Genomic DNA, 21360 nt, shown 5'->3' on the forward strand with positions numbered 1-21360 from the left:
AAAATCGGAAACGAACTCCTCATTTTTTGTTAACTGCCAAATAATTAAATTTCCAGGCCTCGAGCCTTGGAGGAGGGGTAGTGTGTACACCAATGGACAGAGAAAAGGTAATGCTGACATCACCCTGGCAGATCAGCCAACTGTCCCATTTCATCATGGATATCACAGTCACCAGTCTTGGGTGGAGGACCGAAGGATGCCAGGGCTTGGGATATCTGTAGACTCAGCCAGTGAGCATAGCTCAAGACCCAAGTCCTTCCTTAGGGTCCCCTGAAGTCTCCATCCCACACCCAATTTCCGTCCAATAGGGAGGCTGCAGCCTCTTAAGCCCTCAGTGGGCCATGGCAGCAATGGTCCTGCCAAGGTCAAAGATTGCCCAGCAGCCCCGGCATATTCACTGGGCTCTGAGAAAGTCCCCACATTAGTTGCCTCAGTAAGAACATGCTTCAGCTGTTGAATCAGATCAGGTGAGCACTACTGTCAGCTCCATCCTATTGGATCCTCATCCATAAAACCTCTCCCTCCACCTTCCCGCAGCTCATCTTTCTTCCTGCTTTCTCTTCTCCTCCTCCCTCCCTGCTCCATCTCTTCCAGCATACATTTATTCTCTTGAGTTAATCAAACACTGGCCCCTGCAGCCCATCGTGTCTCAGACTGATCACTTAGGCAGCATTATTGATCGCTCTGAAAGCCTTAGGAGGTAGGAGTGGACTGAAAACTAGAGATGCAACAGCCGATTGGCTGGCTAGGCCTCTCTGGGCAGCCTCAGCTCCTCAACCGCCGGGAATGTCTTTTGAGAAAGTGGAGACAACGGACGGAGAAGATCCTCAGAGGGCCTTCATTCATCTCATCCTTCCTTCTTCATTTTGGAGTTAAGGCAAGGGAACAGGAGTCTCTCGAGTGCTCCTGGGTCTGGCCCAATGCCAATGTTCTGGTGAGAAGGAGAGAGCCAAGGGTCTGCTTTTTAGAAATTCATAATTTAGCAGAAAAAATCATACTTATTCGTATGAAGCAACTAAGAATAATACAAGTTGGGAAATAATTATGTACCACATTACGTGCTCTCGACAGTAAGCGTCATAGGGGTTCAGGGCACAGAGAGAGTGAGCAGTGTGGGCTGGATTGGAGGGAGAAGGGCTTCCCAGAGGAGGTTGAACTTGAGTTCGGTTGTGAATAATGTGTGAGATTGAGACTGTTGGCTAGAAAAGGAGCAGGCTTCCAAGGGGGAGGCATGGTTATGAAACGGTGCACCTCAGATTGGGACTTGAACCCACGGTCTTTTAACTGAGATCACACACGTGGTCTCAGGACTTAATGAAGCTCAGGTTCTTGATGTCTCATCTAAGAAAGAATTCAGTGAGAGACGAAGTGATAGGTAAGAAGTGGATTTATTTAGAGAGAAACACACTCCATAGACAGAGTGTGGGCCATCTCAGAAGGCGAGAGCGGCACCAGGGAATGGGGTTGTCAGTTTTTATACGGGTGGGTAATTTCATAGGCTAATAAGTGGGAGGAATATTCCAGCTATTTTGGGGAAGGAGTGGGGATTTCCAGGAATTGGGCCACGGCCCACTTTTTGACCTTTATGGTCAGCCTTGGAACTGCCATGGCACCTGCGGGTGTGTCATTTAGCTTGCTGATGTGTTACAATGAGCATATACTGAGGCGCAAGGTCTAGTGGAAGTCGACTCATCCGCCATCTTGGACCTAGTTGGTTCTAATCAGTTTATGTCATGTCCTCGGGCTATGTCATTCTTTTAAAGGTTGTGCCCTGCCCCCTTTCCTCCTGTTTCAGTTAGGGGAAAGGCAGGAGGTGGAGAGCTCGGTCATGGTGTGATCAAGGAAGAGTGAGGAGATCTGACTAGAGGAGAGGGTGGGTGTGGAGGTGCGGTGGGGAAAAATGACTTACTGGGGAAGGGGTACCTGGATTTAGGGGGTCTTTGATGTCAGCGTAAGGAGTTTGGACTTGAGGAGGCCCTGGAGGGCTATTGGCTGAAGTGTTTTAGGATGGGTAACCCTGCCATAGGAAGCAGACTTGATTGGAATAAGGAGGGATTGCTACCAGCTTGTAAATTACTACAGCAATCCAGGTGAGAGGTACAATAATTAGGGTGGTGGCAGTGAGCAGAGAGAGGAGGGTCAGATCCAAAAGGCATGGAAGGCATTGGCGTGGCTGGTAAACCACTAAGTAGATTCTCCTGACTTGTTTTTGTCTCATCCACACCCTCCTCTTAACCTCAATACTGACACATTCTTTTTGCCCCCAGGCCTCAGGGCCTTCACGTGGCAGAATTTCACTGGAGCTAAGACAACAATGGGTTAATTGAACTATCCCGAGTAAAGTAGATTTGCACCCAGGCCTTCCATGCCCCGACCTGAAAGAGTGAGCAATGGGGAGTCTGGCCGCAGAATCTGGCTGAGAGGACAGCTGAGCTGGAGTGCTGAGTCCTACACCCCCAGCAGGGAGGCTGGGGGCAGGGGCTGTCTGTTTCAAGCTCCCAAGACCTGTGGGAGGGGAGACACCTTTCAACCGCCCTGGTAGAATCAGGTTGAAAACGCCTCTGAGCGCTTGGGATCATCCCAGTGGAGGTCACACCTGTGCCGCGGCATGGCAAGAGCTACCACAGCACTTTAATGCCAGCTGGAGCCCTGTTGTTACAGCTGGTATGAGAGAAATGAGCGAGGAGCTCACAGGTGGGTGGGAGGGTGATGGTAGAGGTCCCTGCCTGCTCATTTGCTTCCCTCACCAGCTCTCCCCTGCCTGCCCAGCCCACTGAATTTCATCCCTGGGCAGGTGTCTCGACCAAGTCCCCCATCCCTGGGTAGGAGGGGAATAGAGAACTGCGATAAAGGGATATTTGTGGGACTTTAGCCCCCTTCCTCTTACCGGTTCTTCTTGTGGGAGAGAATGATGTCTTCTAAAGATGAATGAGTGGAGAGTAAGTCTGCCCAGGCTGTGGGCTCCTAACCGCCAAGGGAACTCACCTCTGGGGTCAGGACCACCCAAACAGGCCTCTCTTTGCTCTGATCCAAACCCACTGGGAAAACAGAGGAACAGATGGCTAGACTGGTGGATGAACACGCGCACGCGTGTGCACACACACACACACACTGCGTGTCGACCAGCGGTCTCCAGCATTTCCCTGCTGGAGGTTTGTGTTCTGATTTCTGATCAGTCTTCTGGTTGCTGGTTTGAGGTAGGGGTGATGGTTGGAAGGAGGGTGCTGAGAAGTGGGCAGGTGTCCCGAGTGGAAAATGCTCATGGAAGTGCGGGATTGGGAGGAGGGAGTGCTAGTCGCTGAGGAGGGTGATTGTCCCATTTATGACCCTTCATGTGGAAAAGCCTATTGAAAGTGGAAAAGAAGAGGGCATGGTGGTGCCAACTGGCTTAGGAGGCAACCAGGGAAGTGTCAAGACCTCTCATTTTGGAAATCCTGCTGCAATTTGCACTCTCCCAAGTTTTGTCTTTTCATGTATCCATTTCCCCTTCAGTAGTCATTCTCTTTATCTTCCCCCTTCTAACCCAGACCCAAGCAAGTCAGTTACAGATGAATTTCCAGTTGACACAGGGGGAAACTGAGGTACCCAGATTATTATTTTTTTTCCTTTTTGGCCACACCGCGCGGCATGTGGGATCCTAGTTCCCCAACCAGGGATTGAACCTGTGCCCCCTGCAGTGGGAGCTTGGAGTCTTAACCACTGGACCGCCAGGAAAGTCCCCCAGGTTATTTTTTTAATGGGACTTGCCTCCGATTCTGTATCAAGACAGCCAAAGTCTGGATCTTGCGTTTGTGGGCTGGGACTTTGAAAACCAGCCCACTCACAGGGCTGGCGAGGGCGCTGTGTGTCGCATTGACTCTGTTGCCACTCTCGGTGAAATCACAGAGAATGCAGATATGATTAATAAAGCGAGTGTTGTTCCATATTCATCTTGTCACCTGGAGTCAAGCTGTAATCTTTCTAATACGTAGGGAAATCACTCACTGACAGAGAAAAGGGGGGGGGGGCGTTTAAACAGACCCACCAGCCTGCTGTTGCCACACAAAGTCCAAATCAGATTGGCTGTTGGGTCTTTTTTCCTTTTTCTTCCCCCCTTCTCTCTCAAGTGGTTTCTACAGTCAGTCTAAATACAGCTTGTCCTGCTTTAGAATTCTGGGTGATGGCAGGAAATGATAAAGCCTGGCCTTTAACCTAAGCTCCAGTTCCATTTCATGATTACCTTTAAGGACATTTTCTCTTAGGAGTTTACCATCACTGTAGATTCATCATAGCTAAAGCGAGACTCAGGATCTCCTCTCCAACCTTTCCCTCCGTGCTGATCTCCAGCCCGGAGCCCTTCCCTGGATCTCCACCTCTGTTAGTGACACCATCACTCTTTCAATAGCCCATGGGCTGAGACTTGGAATCAGTCGCTCCCTCCCCACTCCCATCAGTCACCACTGTGTCTTGGCAGTTCATCTCTCACAAGTGCCTCGTGAATCCATGCCTTGTTGACCATTCCCACTGCCGCCATCGTAGCCCAGGCTCTTGTTACCTCGTGCCCAGATTACTGCAGCAGCCTCCTGACTGGTCCCTCTGCCTGTTACACCTACCCCCCTTCCCGCCAAGTGATCCTTCAACACTGCTGCCAAAGGAATCTCCTTAAAACATCTTTCATCATGTCACTTCCCTGCTCAAGAGCCTATAATAGCTCCCTTTTGCTTACAATGTCAAAGAGAAACTCCTCTCCCTGGTATCCAAGGCCTGCCTTCCACAAGAGCTGAGCTTCACCATATAAATATATGTTCCCTCTGACCTATTTCTTCCTGACCCCGAAGCTCCACGAGTCTCCTTACTCTCTGTGCCCTGCTGTACCCCACTCACAGCTTACTCCTCTCTGTGTACTCATCTTCCCGCTGTTCCTCCATCTGCAGGGCCCCCCTTTTTCTCCACCTCTGGAAATCCTTCCATTGCATCCTCTAACTAAGACGCTCAAGTCCAACCTCTGCTGTGAAGCCTTTCCTGATCATTCTCACCCTCATTGGTTGCCCTCCTTTTTATAATTATAAATTTTCCCTGATTATAAAACGTAATACCTATACAGAGGGGAAAACTGAGAATACAGAAAAATATAGGAAAAGAAATTGTCACCCACAGTTCCCCCTCTTCCATTTTGGAATCCAGACAGCTAGGGAGTCAGCTCTTTACGGGCCTCTTTTTTTTTTTTTTTTTTTTGGCTGTGCTGTGCAGCACGTGGGAATCTTAGCTCCCCCGGCCAGGGATGGAACCTGGGCCCCCCCGCATTGGGAGCATGGAGTCTTAACCACTGGACCGCCAGAGAAGTCCCTTCAGGGGTCTCTTTGATCCATGTACCACGCCGAGTGGTGCTGGACACACGGATACATCGTAAGGGCTCAACAAACCCTAGTTAGTGGGTGGAGGGGAGATGAGCCGTACATCATCCAGTCTGTACCTCTCTGCCCATTGCGGAGGGAAGAGCGGCACATACCTAGGTGGTGCCGCTACCTCCTCTTCCAGGGGAGGAATGCAGCCGGAGAGAGGGCACTGCACATCCAGAGAGAGCGCTGAGAGGTCAGCGTTCCTGGTGCCCTGGAACTCTGCTGCCTCTGATGACACAACCCCCTTGCTCGGTGCTGGGTTTTTTTCCCCCTTCAGGAAGCCCCTGGCTTTGAGGTGAGAGCTTTAGTTCATCCCGGTGGCCAGAATGAGCTTTTCCTAATATGTTGGCATAAAGTTGCAAGAGTCAGTAGCTTACTTTGTCCACCATATCAAATTGAAACGTCTCATCCTGGCCTTGGAAAACCATCTGCCAGTTCACTTTCCTTCCCCATCCCATCTTGCTAAGGTATCTCTCATGGTTTCCCAAATTAACCCCTTCACTTGAGCCAAGCCAGCCAGTGTGCCATACCCTCAAAACCCTGCTTCCCTAGTGGAAGGATGTCTGACAGTAGGTTATTTGCTACCAGCATCCCCCGACCTCAGTCCCAAGCCCTGCGTAACATAGTCCCTCTACCTTGAATCCTGTCCCTGCTTCTCTCCACCGCTGAGGTTCGTGACCCCATCGACACACGCTGCCACTGACCTGAGACTCAGTGTGCAACCTTCTCAGTCTTTGTATAATCATTTTGTATTAAAATATTATGTGCTTGCTATTATATTATTATATCAAGGTGTTGCCCAGCTAGTTCCCATATGCATTCTGTGAACAGCATTAGGCAGAGTAGCTACTCTGGAGCCGGCCTTACCAGTTACTGTATTCCATGGTTTCGAAAACACAATTTTAACCTTTTTGAAACTGAAATGCTTCTTGCAATCCATGGTGCATTGTAGGCTAGCTGGCAGCATCTTTTCTTCCTCAGGGAAACCTAAGAAAATGTTGCCTCTAATTTCTAGAGTCAGTGAAATAATGGTACTAAGTTACTTAACCTCTCCGAGGCCCAGCCCCTTTCTCTGCAAAATCTGTACTTACATCAGAGGGCTGTTGTTGTGAGGATTCAAAGATAGTATTTATATAGCACTTAGCACAGGGCCTGACACTTTGGTGGAGGTGGAATAAATGTCAGCCATTGTAATCCCCCAACTTTATAAACTGTAAACCCCTCAAGGGCAGGGACATACATACTTTTTGCTCTTCTAGCAGACGGTGTGATGTGAAGGGTAGAAAAAGGTTCCCTTTCCAAAAATATCTCCTTTACTAGACTGCCAAACAGGCGAAATTTCAACATTAATCACTCCTTTGAGTTAAGGCATTATCTCCTGAAAACCTCTGTTAAAATGCAAATATGTCACTTGGGAAGGTAACACATTAATTCATTAGCATTCATGATCCCATTAGTGCAGATTAGTTTATCAGATCAACTAGCTGGTGCGGAGCAACCTGTGAGAGCCCTAGTCAGGGGGCTAGTAAGATACAGGACTTTAGGTGGGAGTAGAGGATTGAGGGGGACAGGCAGTTCAGAGCTTGGGCCACCTCCCACCTGCTCTTGCCTTTTGGGGTTGGTTTGTCAGCAGGACTGTGACTCTGGTCTGCAATCAACTAAGAAGGTTCTCAGTGACAGACAGAAACCCATGGATAGAAGGAAATGTGAGGTTGGGAAGACAGTCCTAGAAGATCATCTAGTTCAGTCTCCCTTTCACGTTTTCACTTTCATCAGCAGGGCATCCACTGCCTCCTAAGGTAACCCATTCGATTGTTGAAAAAGTCTAATTAGAACATTTTTTTTGTATTGACCTGAAAGTCTTTCAGTAACTTCTTTCCTTCCTCTTCCTCCTGGCAGCGCCTTTAAAGTATCTGAATATAGCTATTAGGTTTCTTCAAGTCTGTCTGTCCTCTGACTTTTATTTGCTTTGACTTTTCTGACTAAATCTGTCACTGAACCAAACTTGGGTCCATTCCCTGTGCACAGTAAAGCCAATCTACTGATACTGGTTTGTGGTGAGGGAAGGTACAGTGTTTATATGCAGGCGTCAAGCAAGGAGAATGGGCAGCTCATGCTCAAGAGATGCCAACTCCTGGATGGCTTTCAGGGAAGTGTTTTTAAAGGCAACATTTGGGGTGAGAGCTGCAGGGTGCATGGCTTTCTTCTGACTGGTTGGTAGTGAGGTAACAGGGTGGTGGTTCAGGAATTTTAATCATCAGCCTTCTGGTTCCAAGCAGTCTTGTGGTCAGCATGTAGTCACCATCCTGGAGGGGGGTAGGGGGTAGGGGGTGTCTTAGTTTCTGCTGAACAGCTCAAAGATATGCATCAGATTGTTACGTATATTTCTTGAGGAGGAACTAGGATTCTGTTTTATGGCTGAACTATTATCATTACTTTCATGGCTTAAATGTTTTCCCTTTGCCTCTGCATTCCCTCACTTCCCTAATTAGTAACTGCTTATGCCTGCTCTTTGGAACTCAGGGAAGGCCTAGGAGACCTTTTCCTACAAACAAGAAACAGGGACACAGAGGGACTTTCATACCCGGTAGGGCCCCACAGGGTCCTGCTCAGTTTCAGTCCCCCTTTTTCTTTGATACTCCTCAATCCTGAGGGGAATAGGGGCAGGACAAGAAAGGGAATAACGTTCTGGATAGAGAGGATAATCATAAACTCTCAGGGGAGCTGGATTTTAGGGGGAGTTGGTTTCAAATCTACCCAGTTTGCTCAACAATTTTTTTTTACTTTATTTATTTACTTTTAAATTTTAATTAACTTTTATTGGAGTATAGTTGCTTTACAATGTTGTATTAGTTTCTGCTGTACAGCAGAGTGAATCAGCTATACATATACATGTATCCCCTCTTTTGGATTTCCTTCCCATTTAGGTCACCACAGAACATTGAGTAGAGTTCCCTGTGCTAAACAGTAGGTTCTCATTAGTTATCTGTTTTATACATAGTAGTGTATATATGTCAATCCCGATCTCCGAATTCATCCCACCCCCCCCCCCTTGGTATCCATATGTTTGTTCTCTACATCTGTGTCTCTATTTCTGCTTTGCAAATAAGTTCATATGTATCATTTTTCTAGATTCCACATATAAGCGATATTATACGATATTTGTTTTTCTCTTTCTGACTTACTTCACTTTGTATGACAATCTCTAGGTCCATCCACGTCTCTGCAAATGGCACTATTTTGTTCCTTTCTATGGCTGAGTAATATTCCATGGTATATATGTACCACATCTTCTTTATCCATTCATCTGTCGATGGACATTTAGGTTGCTTCCAGCTCAGTGATTCCTTTTGTGGTATGGTTGTACAGCTGAGCTTCTTAACCTGGAGGTCCATGGACCTCCTGGAATTGTGATGTAAAACCTTGGCTAAGTGTGCCTACATGTCTTCCACCCTGTGTTCATAACATTCAGTACTGGTCCAGGACCTAGAAGAGGCCTTAGTTCATTGGCCTTATAGCATCTTAGTCACCATTCTTTGGTAACACTCCGGTTTGTGAGGATGCTTCTTAGGGGTCTTGTCCAGAACTGAACAGTCCTCCTGGGGTCCTCTAACCAGCACACAGTAGACACAGTGATTTTATGAACAGCTTGATATTACATAGTTCTCACCTTTGGAGAGCTGTCAGAGAGAACATCTTGTTCTCAGGTAACCGACCCTCAACAGGACTAAGTCACCTTTTTCAAAAGAGCTGCTTGCTACCTACCCCTCAGCTCACCATGCTGAAAACCTCTCAGTTCTTTCAATAGGAGCTAGTTGAGGTTCCTACACTACCCTTGTAAGCTGCTCTACAAAAAAGAAAAAAAAAAGATTCTGTGGCCAAATAAGTTTGAGAAATGCTAGATCCCCTTCTTAGATCTTCACAATGCACATTACCATATTAAAGGCTCTGAGAAGTCCTGCAGTAGAGAAACCTGCTATCCTTGTTTAAGGATTTCAGTATGTGTTTGACCACAGACCACCGTCCTTGTCTTTTCCTTCTCAAATACAGTCTGTGAACATCCACACAATAGCTTTGGCGGATTCAGCTTTCAGCCATGACCCAGCAATTCACACCCGGGTGCACAAATGACTCGCTGCACCCAAGGTTCTGCAGAAATGGGACAGGGCTGGGAGAATTTTGCGCTGGGGAGGGACAGGGAGAGAGCACTGGGAGTCTGGGAGAAAGCCTCAAAATGGGGAGAAAAACAAGCCAGGGGATGCTGGAGACTAGCTCCCCCTACCTCCCAGTTTTACCACGAGGCCGCCCTGGTAGATGCTCTCGGCTCTGAGCCAGCTGAGCAGAGCAGAGCAGCTTTGGCCGGGCCAGTCCCCTGCAGGGCCATTTGTGGTCATTGGCTTCTCAGCTGGGGCCTTTCCACTTTCATTCCCTGCCCGCTGCTCTCTGTTCCCTCCCTGGGCCTCTGGAGTAGTTTCAGTTTCTCAGTCTACTAGTTGATCCATTTCATTTGGGTCATGTTCTTTCCTTTTCCCTTCAGTGGGACTGAGGAGGCTTTTGAGTTCTCTGTTGACAAAGGAAGAACGAGAGGATGGCATGGGGGGAAGGCAAGAAAAAGAACATGGCCTCTTCTGCAGGACCCCGGGCGAGTCTGTATCTTCCCTGCGTTCTCAGAGCAGGAACGGGCACTTCTATAGCCATCGCTGGGCCTTGGGGAGGTAGCAAGGATACCCCCGGAGGCAGGGAAAACTCCTGTCTTTTGCCAAGAGAATCTAGGAAGCATTGAGGGTCAGAAAGGCAGGGGGTGCCCTCTGGGAGCCAGAGGGACACAAGGGTGAAGGAGTCCAGCTGATAGCTGTTGAAAGTGGCTCCGGTGAGAGAGAGACAGAGACAGAGAGAGGGAGAGGATGTGTTTAGAGGAAGTACACAGACTACACATGTACATGCCTGTGTGTGTGAAGGTAAATCTGCAAGGTGGTTGAATCTTTCCTGACTGAGGAGGCCTACGGGACACCTGGACCTCTACGGGACACCTGGACCTCTGCAGGGGCGTCAGGGTCACAGAAGTGACTTGTCAGTAGGGAGAAGGGATGAAATCTCTGTAGTGCGATAGCCCCTTTCACCCTCAGTGAAACAGACAAGATGGAGCAGGGTTATTTCCCTCCATGCAGGGTGCACGAGTGTGAGTTGTATGCGTGAGTGCACGCACACGCAGCTGCCCCTGGGGACTGGGCCCCTGGGGACTGACCGTGCAAAAGGCCTCTCAGTGGATCCATTTGAACCCCCATGCCCTCCCCCACTGCCCGCAGCCAGGAAGGGCTTGCTGGTACTGAGAACCCCCCTAGGATCTGATCTTGCCTAGTTTCAATGCCTCTAATGCCAGTGACTCAACCTTCTCGCTAGGCAGTTTATTCCGCTGCCTAACTGCATCAAGGTTAGGAAATGGGCTTTTCCCTCTCACTAGATTCTTTCTATTTTTAGACAGGAAGACCCCAGGCTTTCCTTCTCTCCTCTCTCTCTCTCTCTCTCTCCCTCTCTCATGCCAGGTCACTGAGGCCTGCAGTAATAGTCCACATTCCTACTCACACAGAGACCCCCAGAGTTTGCTTTGAAGCCTCAAAATGTCCTGACCACCCTGCAGTTTGGATACCACAAATGCCCCCTCCTGCTCCAGGACCAAGATTTCCTTTTCTCCAACATATGTGGGCTTCAGCTTTTGCCTGTCAGGGTAGCTCCTCCCATCTTTCCTTTTGACTTTGCTGTACCTTCTCCCCTGCAAAGACTCTCTCCACTACCCAGAACCTTCAGAAAACCTGCCAAACTCCCCACTCCTGCTTTGGCCTCCCACCCCACCCCGCTCACCCCCTTGGAAGGTTCGAGACTAGAACATCGTGCAGTAGAAAAACCCATGTCCACTCTGCAACTCTCCATCCCCGGCAGCCCAGTAGGTCGGGGTAGTGCAGTTAAATGGGTTGAAAAAACTGAGTCCTGGGGCAAGACATCCCAACAGTTTTATTCTACAAGTATGGTCTCAGGATTTACTTACGTCCTGTGTTACGCTACATGCCATGGGAAACTGAAGACTGTGACATGGGCTTTGCCCTTTGGACACTTGTTCTCAACTACTTCCAGGGGAAAAACAAGGAGCTTCCAGGTGAAACATCTTTTTCATTCAACCAACAAAATATTCAGTGATTACTTCTAACGTGTCCCGCCATGTTATAGGCACGGGGAACACAGTGGTGAACAGGATAGACAAAATCCTTGTGGAGCATACATTTCAATGGGAACATATGTTTTGAAAGCCAGCAAATAAATATTAACTACTTGTATTGATAACTGCCAGGAAGGAAAGAAACAAGGGGCGGAGATGGAGAGTAACAGTCAGGAAAGGTGTTTCTGCAGAGGTGACGTTTGAGCTCAGAATTGAATGGCTCAAGGACAGTCCATGCTGTGCCTCAGACAGAGACTTCATACGGGCAGAAGGAAGTGGGGAAGGCTTTCAGGAGGAGATGGGGTTTGGCTGGGTGAAGTGCATGGCACAGAGCTTTGACCACTGAGAGCTGCTTTTCCATTCAGGTAGAGCATTCCTAATCTTCTCCTTGGAATCTGGGATGACCACACTGAAAGAGGAAGGGTCTGCAGGATTTTTCCACATGATATGACTATAAAACCTTTTCTATGTCACACCTAGTCATTTCGAGCTAGAAACTTTGAGGCTTTCCAGGTAGGACAAAATCAGGAAGATAGCTTATGGGTGGGGGGAAAACTGGGATTATTGTAGCTAGAAGTATGGTGGAGAATAGAAAAAGATACATGGGCTGGGGCCAAATTATGGTAAAGATTGTGAAGAGGACTTTGGACTTAATCCAGTAGGCAGTGGGAAACTGCTGTTAGTTTTTGAGCACAAAATGAAAGGAAGACAGAAGGAGACAAAGGAAAGGTCCTGACAACTTGGAATAACCATAATCCATCCTTTTGCCCAGTACACATGGGCTCCCCTAGAGGAGAACGGTTATGACCCTGGGCTCAAATCCCTGCTCTGCCACTTACTGACTCTGAACTTGGACAAGTTACTTAACTCCTCTGTGGCTCAGTTTCCTCCTCTGTAGAATGGGGTTATTGTGAGGATTAAATGAGTTAATCATTATGAAGTGCTTAGACTTTTTAAAAGATTGAATTATAGTTGATGTATGATATTATATAAGTTACAGGTATATAATATAGTGAATCACAATTTTTAAAGGTCATACTCCATTTATAGTTATTATAGAACATTGGCTATATTCCCTGTGTTGTACAATATATGAAGTACTTAGACTTTAGCTACTATTATCCAAGGAGGAAACTGGTATGAGGAGGTACAGTGTGGATATTGCCATGAACCTTGAGTTATTTTGGTCACAATTTGATCAGCTGGGGATTCTAACAGGCTGCGAGCATTGCCTGGGCTCAGGACCCAATGTATACAAAGTGTGGGACTTCTGCCCCAATAATCTTTTCCATTAGCCTTCTACCAGCATCTAAAATCCCCACTGTTCTTTAGTGGTGAGCTAGAGACTCAAGTGTTTTTTGTTTGTTTTGTTTTTTTGGCTTTTAAAAAAAAGATTTATTTATTTACTTATTTATTTATTGGCTGCGTTGTGTCTTCGTTGCTGCGTGTGGGCTTTCTCTAGTTGCGGCGAGCGGGGGCTACTTTCCGTTGCGGTGTGCGGGCTTCTCATTGCGATGGGTTCTCTTGTTGCGGAGCACAGGCTCTAGGCGTGCAGGCTTCAGTAGTTGTGGCACGCAGGCTTCAATAGTTATGGCTCGCAGGCTCAGTAGTTGTGGCACACCAGCTTAGTTGTTCCATGGCACGTGGGATCTTCCTGGACCAGGGCTTGAACCCGTGTCCCCTGCATTGGCAGGTAGACTCTCAACCACTGCGCCACCAGGGAAGCCCCGACTCAAGCGTTTTTAACTGAATTTAGGTATCCTCTTAGCTGGATGTTAAAAAAAAAAAATCAAAACATTAGGTCATTGGCCATTGTTACCTGGGATAAAGCAGTGCTTTGAGGGAATGGAATACTAGATGGTATATTAGTTATCTATTGCTGCATAACAAATGATCCCCAAACTGAGCCATTTAAAACAACAAAATTTATCATCTTACAGTTTCTGTGGGTCAGGAGTCTGGGTGCATCCTAGGTGGGTGGTTCTAGCTCAAGGCCACTCAAGGCCAACCAAGGAGGTTGTTGTCAATTCGTGGGTCAGGGCTGTCATATCTGAAAACTCAACTGGGGTTGAAGGATCTGCCTCCAAACTCACTCACGTGGCTGTTGGCAGACTTCAAGTGTTTTAGTTCCTTGTCATGCCTGTGGGCCTCTCTATTAGGTGGCTCCTAACATGGCAGCTTGCTTCTTCCAGTATGATTAATCAGAGAGAGAAAGCAGGTGCATGACCAAGGGTGGGCCAGCCCAAGGCAGAAGCCGCAGTCTTTTGCTAACCTTATCTCAGAAGTTATCCCATCACTTCCGCCATATTCTATTCGTTACATATGAGCCCCGAGGTCCAGCCCAAGCTCACGGGGAGTGAATACACAGAATGTAAATATGAGGAACTGGAGATTATCGGGACCATTTTAGAGGCTGCCTGCCACAAACGGATGAGGATTGATGGTAGGTGTTACAAAGTCCCCAGTGAAGTGGAAACTTGGAATATCCTGGCCAACTGAGGGTCAGCGTAAGTTGTTACTGGACTTAGTGATAGCCAGAGATATTGGATACCAAAGGGGCAAAGAGAGGAATGAAAAGGTAGCGTGGGCGGTAGCTGGGAGGTGGTTGACCCACACCTGGAGTTGCCAGATGCCCTGCGACCCTCCTCTGATCCAGGCCCATATTTGTGCGTGCCCCCAGCCCTTGCCCACAAGACCCACCCTATGGGCGTGGCCAGGGAGAGAAGAGGGAGCTGGGATGAGGTCCAGGAAGCCCAGTGGCAGCAGAAGCAAGAGAGGGGAATGCAGGTTCAGCAACTGCATTTGTTTGCAGTTGGGAAAGTTGTTAATTTTAGCTTCACACAAGGGTCTGAAGCAGGAGGGTTTGTCATATCTGCTGAGCTAGCCCTTGGCTGCCTCCCACAGGCCACTGCCGCCGTGTCAGCTCCAAGCCGCTGTTTTCAGGGTGGTGAGTTTGGCTAACAGTAAAGAAGGGCTGCATGGGCTGTGGGCTCCCTTGGGTGTGATGGGTCTGGGTCTTGGGTAGGTGGGCCCAGCCAGCCCTGGGCAAAGCAGTGCTGTGGGTAGCAACTGCCTGCTGGCGCCTCCTCCTCCCTACTATCCTCCTGTGTTCCTGTCCTGGCTCTACCACTTGCTGATTTTGTGACCTAGGGCAAGTTGTTTTATTTCTCGGTGCCTCCATTTCCTCCTCTGCAAAATGGAGATAAATAGTCCCTAGCTTTCAGGGTTGCTGTGAGGAATTGTGAGCTCATGTAGGGAAAGTACCAATAAATGGTAGCTGCTATTACTTATATACCTGGCTCTGACCCAGGGCACCCAGCCCAAATGAGGCAGATCTCTCCCAATGCAGACCCCACTTCCCAACCCAATAAGGAAACCTCTCTGAGTGTGTCTTCTTCTGCTGAGGGCTTTACGTGGTCTATGGGTTAAGCACACTAATGATCGCCATTTCACATAAGAGGAAACTGAGGCTCAGAGAGGTGAAGTGACTTGCTCAGGGGCACACAGCTAATAACAGGTGGCAGAGTTGGGACCATGACCCAGGTCATGGTCCCAAATCTGCCCTTTTTCTATCCTACCCACAGTTAGTTGGCCCTGAGCCCGATTTCAGGATGTGATGGAGGTAGACAGTGGGACCAGAGGTTGGCTACAAAGGGAGAAGGCTTTGGGTCCAGATCATACAACCTTTTGGAGCCCCACAAACTCGACTTTGCATTGCAGTTTCTACTCCATCTCCACATGGCTGAGCCAGGAGTAGAGGTTCTAATTTGTGTAACAGCACTCTCCCACCCTCACCCCTAACACACACACACACACACACACACACACGCACACGAGCGCACGCACGCACACTTTTCTACCAAGTGGCTAATTTCCTTTCGAACACATTTCTGAGATCAAGAAACTGGGAAGCGGATGCAGGTGTGTTTGAGGACCTGTTCAAAATGCTAAGCTCCAAGAGCACAGTCATCGTTGCAGAGATGCAGATCCCCTCCCCTCGTTCGTTACCAAGGGAGACCTGGGTCCCTGCAGCAGGAGGTGGGGATCTGGGCTGGCTACAACTTGCCCTGGACTCACAGCTCAGGGCAGACTCATCCTCTTCTTTATCTGCAATAGCTGCAGAGAGGGAAGAGCTTGAAACCCTTGGAGTCTGAGGCAAGGAATTAGGAATGGAGAAGATTCCAGAATTGAGGCTTAGTCTGGAGAGGGAGGGAGGTGAGGTGAGGAATATGCAGATCTGAGAGGTCAAAAGAGGATCAAGAAAAAAAGCACAAGGGTTGAGAGAGGCTAAGGGAAAGGGAAGAGAAAATCAAGGAAGAGTGGAGTTTGAGAGACAGGAGGAATGGAGGGAAGATAAGGAGGGCAAACTCAGATTGCAAAATGCAGAGAAAACCTGAAAGAGTGGCCTCCGCGATTGTCCTACAGGGCGAACATAGGGGCAGCGGTCTCATTGGTAGGGAGTTGAGGAGCCTTGACTGGAAGCTGCCTTTGTGCACATGGTTTTCACTGAGGTTGCGTATTTCTTGGGGGTAGCTTGCAGGGGGCAGGTGCTTGCTAGAGATTGATGGGGAAGGGTGGTTTCTCCCCCAGCCACCCCTTGGCCCTGCTGCCACTAATGAGCAACATTTATAAAGCACCTCCTATGTGCAGATGAGATTGAAGAAAATCAAATAACAAGAAGTAAAGAAAAGGAAAAAAGCAAAAGGGTCTACAAAGGCTGCAACAGGTTAAACTGCCTCTCAGGGGGTAGAGGGCAGGGGTGCTGATGCAGGCTTTCTGCTCAGCAGCCCGAGGAGGACAAGTTGACTAAATCAAGGCCTGGTATGGGAGACTCCCCAAAGAGGATGGGTGTATATTCCAGAATCTTATTTTACGGAAGTATCAGCCCCACCTCCACCAACAGCGGGACTAGCTCTGAATTTAGAGTAAGGACACCAGATGTGTTTGAACATGTGTGTGTGTGTGTGTGTGTGTGTGTGGCGCTCCCAGAGAAGAACATTTCCTCTCCCGGTACACAGATGCATTGCATACCCACGGATAACACACACGGTGTGTGTGAAAGGGATTATGCTCTCTGTCCGCTGTCTGGGTGGCAGTGGATCTTTACTTGGCCTGTGAAGGCCATTTAATCCCAGCTCTCTTTCCTCCCTGAGCTCCTGTCAAGTGTCTTGCTCTGCTCTGTGGAAGAGGAGCCCCAGCTGGGAATGTGTTTTTGTTTCCTGCGGTTCCTTTTTCCTCTGCCCCAACCTTAGCCTGAGCTGCTATTTCCTCAACAACATCCAAAGGGGGAAGCAATCATTGGTTTGAGAAGAATCTCCGAGCCAATGAAATGTCAGCTCGGCCATTGTTTCCAGATGCCTAAACGAGAATTATCCATAGATGGAGCAAAACCTCTGTTGACCAGAATATTTGGGAATGGGCAAATAGTAATGCAGTTTTCTGGTGGATTGAGGGTTTTCATTTCAATTCATTGTTGAAATTCTCTCTAAAGTCTGAGGCCCCTTTCTTGCCTTGGAATGTAAGGCTCAGTGAAATGGATTCTGTTTGATGACTGAGGACTTTGCTTTCTAAACATCAGCCCCGATGTTTGGGGTCACAGGAAGATAGCATGGTATATCAGTCAGAACACTGATTTTTAGAAGTCAGAGGATGCAGGTTCCACTTCTGATGCAGCCACATACTAGCACTGTGACTTTGGGCTGTGGCTTATCCTATTAGAGCCTCGATTTCCTTGTCTGTAAGATGGAGTTTCATTATTTTTATAGGATGGAGAAAGTATAGGCGAAAATGTGTACTGAATCCAGACTATCCCCTGATAATTACTTACGTGAATCATTCCCTCATGCGGGCTTCTGTCATTAGCCTTTGCCTCTTTTACCAAACAGCCAAGTGAAGAAAAAGTGTATACGATCAATTGATGGATCAGAAGATTGGACTTCTGTTGACTGAAATTTCATCATTTGTCCCATTTCTTAACCCCCCAGGGACAGACACACTGTATCTGCCCCACACCATTCAAACCCCTTAGCTTCCAGCTCAGTTGCAAGCACCTACCCGATGCTTAGTCATTATTCTTTGGGGGCTACCTAGAAACTGGGGAAGACAGTAGGAATGAACATGGGGTCTCCAGTTCCATTGGGACTGGTAGAATTGTATGTGTGATCATAGCAAGGGGAATAGCAGAGCTGGAAGAGACTTTACAGATGAGGAAACAAGGTCAGAGGCAGTATGCTGGTGGCAAATCTAAGCGCTGTCCCTTCAGAGAAGATAGGGGAAAGGGAAGCAGAGAGGCCAAAGCTGAAGAAGGTTGTGGTCTGGGCTCAGTCTCCTCCCTGGTCCTTTCCCATCGGCCTGTTGGCTGGGATTACTTCACCTGGTTAGGCTGAGGGTTTAGGATAAAGGAGGGACTGGCCTCCGGGGTAGGAGTCCAGGCCTAGGTTACTTGGGGAACTTGGGGCCTTGAGAGAGGAAAGCAGGGATGAATGGGGCACCCAGGCTAAAAAGACAGCCAAAGGGCATCTAGCCAGGGATGGGGGCAGGGAGTGGTAGTGGTGGCATATACAGCTCTCCTTAAAGACATCCAGCCTACTCCCCAATTTTGCCCGAGGACATCGGAGGTATAGGGTGCTGGCTTTGCCCCAGGGAACCCCTTTGGGGCCCCAGGAAAGAGGAAGAGCCAGCTGAGTGCCCAGGGCTGTTGGCATCCTGGCTCAGTGATTCTGCAGACAGAGCTGAGCTGGTGGTGGGGGCCACGGCAGCACCTACTGCAGAAAGAACTGTGGGGAGAGGCCAGGCAACCGGCACACCCAGGATAGGGCTGTCACAGAGAAACATTCCCATCTGGATAGTTCTAGAGAAGCAAGTCTGGGTAATGATAAACTATGAATTTTATGCATGAGCTGAACATTGAAAAACTTCAGCCCCAAGCTCCCGGCTAGCATCTGAGCCAAATCCCACTCGCACAGCATTTAATCAGCTTCCTGACAGATCCCAGTAAAAGAGAGATGAATTTACGAGATTGATTAGCTAATACCCAAGTGTTATGCTTACTCCGTGATCCAAGAGCACCAGGCTGGGGCCTCTAGACTTTCTGCCACTCAGATTCTGCAGCTGCTGTGATGACAGGTGGGCCTGGGGTCTGCCCCCTGGGAGGGGACTGAGCTGCGTTATTCCTGCTCTCAAGCTCCCTCCCCAGCTTGGGATGCCCCTATCCCCAACCTAAGATGCATCTGGGCCTTGGGAAAGAGTTATTCTACTCTTTGTCCTCCATCTTCTGTTATGGTCTCAGCTAGTTTATTGCCCATCTCCACCCCATGCCAAGGATGCCCTCTCCATGTCTCTGCCGATCCAAAGCATGCCAACCCTTCAAGACCCGCCTGGAGTCTCCCCTCCTCTAGGAAGCCTTTCCTGACTGTCAGAGCCATCAGTGAGCTTTCCCTTCTCCCAACGCCAAAGGCTCAGTGTTGTCCGAACCACAGATAGTCACAGACCGTGGTTAGAGCCAAAGCAGAATTTAGCAAGTTCCATCCCTCCCCACTTGTAAATGATAGATTTATTTAACCACAAAAGTAATGCATGCTCATTACAAGTCAAAAAACACAGAGAAGCTTCAAGAAAAAAAAGAGTATCCCCCTCTCCAGTCCCTCTGATCCTGTCCCCTCAGAAAATCAATATTACCAGTCTCTTCATTCTGTCTCTACGCTCAAACACAGTTTCTTCATTTTACCTGTAAGGAAACTGACGCCCAGAGATGGGAGGTGACTTTTCCAAGATCACACAGCTGGCTAGTGGCCGAGCTGGGAGTAAGAACCCAGGTGTTCAGGCTCCCAGTTCCCGGGCCAGAGCTGTTGTGGGTTAGTTGCCTCCTTAGGGAGTTGTGTCTCCCCAAGTGAATTGTAAACTGAGGGTAAAAACAAACAAACAAAAAACCAAACCAAAACAACAAAACCCCCAGAAAACCATGTGTTCTCTCTTGCATTTCCCACAGCACCTAGCACAGTTTGGAGCATCTGGTCCAGGATGTTTACTAAATGTTTGTCTCCTCGTTTTAAATCCTTTCTGAAACAAGGCAGTATAAATAAAGAAAAAGAAAATGTTTGACTCAGTGCCTGGTTGTGCTAGACTGCAAAGCCAAGCCTTGCAATCATACAGAAATTGATTGTTAAGATGGCTGGGAAAAAAGCAGCTGAAAACTCAAGTGATTGGTGACTGTGCGCAGATATCTGGAGCCAGAGACAAATACGGAGACCAAGGAGCTCAAATATTTGCGCTAACAGAGCCAAGAACCTGGTTTGAGGAGAGGTGGGGGCAGTGCTAGACGTGGGGAGGGAGGGCCCTCGGCACCCCACTTTCTTTGGGACCTATTGCTCCCTGGGCCAGCGGCCACGTTGGCTGTTGCCGTCCTCCACGTGCTGATGAAGGCCCCCTTGGCTGTGGCCAGGTACTTACAGCTCCTTTCGTGTTCCGAGTCTCGAGAACCTACTTTATATGGGCTTTTTACTCCTTTGTGGAGTCAGTCTGAGATTTGTACGGATTTATTTGATATATTTGTTGATTGCTGATCAGGCGTAAGGGTAGAAGAGGCAGCTGGAATGAAGGCTGTCACCCCCAGGAGTGTCTCCCTGCCTCGGGGCGCTAGGGCGGGGTTGACGTCTGCCTCTGGCACATCAGCTGATCTGGAGGTGGAACCCTTTGGAAAATCATAAACACTAATTGAATTTTAGAGCTGAACCAAAATTTCAAGATCATCTAATAAGGTTATTAATGCCCTACATTTATACAGCACTCCATGGATTATGAAATGACTACGTGTGACTCATTCCCCTCATTTTACATGTAGAACCCTTTACTTATTTAAGAAGACCCCGACAACTGGATAGCAGATTGTTAGTTGTCTTCAGTGTGAGAATGACATTGTGATTATGTGGGGATTTTCTGATTCTTAGGAGACGAATGATGAAGTGTTTAGGGGCGATGTGTCATGATGTTTGAAACTTTAAACTGATACAGCATTTAAAAAGATACAAATAGGGATTGGGGAACATGGGGAGTTGTTTAATGGGTACAGAGTTTTGGTTTGGGATGGTGAAAAAGTTATGAAAATGGATGATTGTGATGGTTGCACAGTAGTGTGAATGTACTTAAAGCCATTGAATTGTACACTTAAAAATGGTTAAAAAGGTAACTATTATGTTGTGATATTTTACCACGATGAAAATATATGTAAATATACAGAGATAGATAAAGCAAAAACAGCGAAAATATTAATAAATGTTGAATCTAGGTGATGACTATAAAGGTGATTATTGTATTGGTCTTAGGGCTACTTTAGCAGCTTCGTATATTTGAAAATATTCATAGTAGAACATAGGGAATAAAAGAAACTCTTAGTATGAGCCGGCTTATGGAGAAATGGACACATGGTTGTCGGAAGCAGCCAAACATTGTACCAGAGATGAGTCACGGGCCCCAAGGGCACGTGGAAATTTGGGACACATGATGGAGAGGAGGCAATGATGAGTTGCCGTGTGGTTGGCCATTGTTGGTTAGTTGACGGGTATGATGGCAGAGCTCAGCCAGTTTTCCACTCTGGATGTTACCTGGGGTGCGTGATAGGAAAGTTGTCACATGGAGGGTCCCTAGGTTGCAGCATAACACAGCTCGTGGTTACGGGTATCTCAAGGGCTCTAAGTTACTCAGAGGCTGGCTGTCTAGTTTCTGCCTCATTCCTTTCTCTGGGCCATGGAGATGCTTGTGAGTCTTCCATGATTG

General features: G+C 48.1%; 1 protein-coding gene across 1 annotated transcript in view; it reads left to right on the forward strand.

The window, feature by feature from the left end:
* Positions 1 to 441: 441 nt before the first annotated feature.
* The window catches only part of FRMPD3 (FERM and PDZ domain containing 3), a 121903-nt gene continuing 100984 nt past the window's right edge, over positions 442 to 21360 (forward strand). Inside the window, exon 1 of the mRNA XM_036839305.1 lies at positions 442 to 467. Within this exon, the coding sequence (XP_036695200.1) occupies positions 442 to 467 (26 nt within the window). The remainder of the gene's footprint in view (positions 468 to 21360) is intronic.

Source organism: Balaenoptera musculus, chromosome X, assembly GCF_009873245.2.
Source record: "Balaenoptera musculus isolate JJ_BM4_2016_0621 chromosome X, mBalMus1.pri.v3, whole genome shotgun sequence".
Taxonomy (NCBI): domain Eukaryota; kingdom Metazoa; phylum Chordata; class Mammalia; order Artiodactyla; family Balaenopteridae; genus Balaenoptera; species Balaenoptera musculus.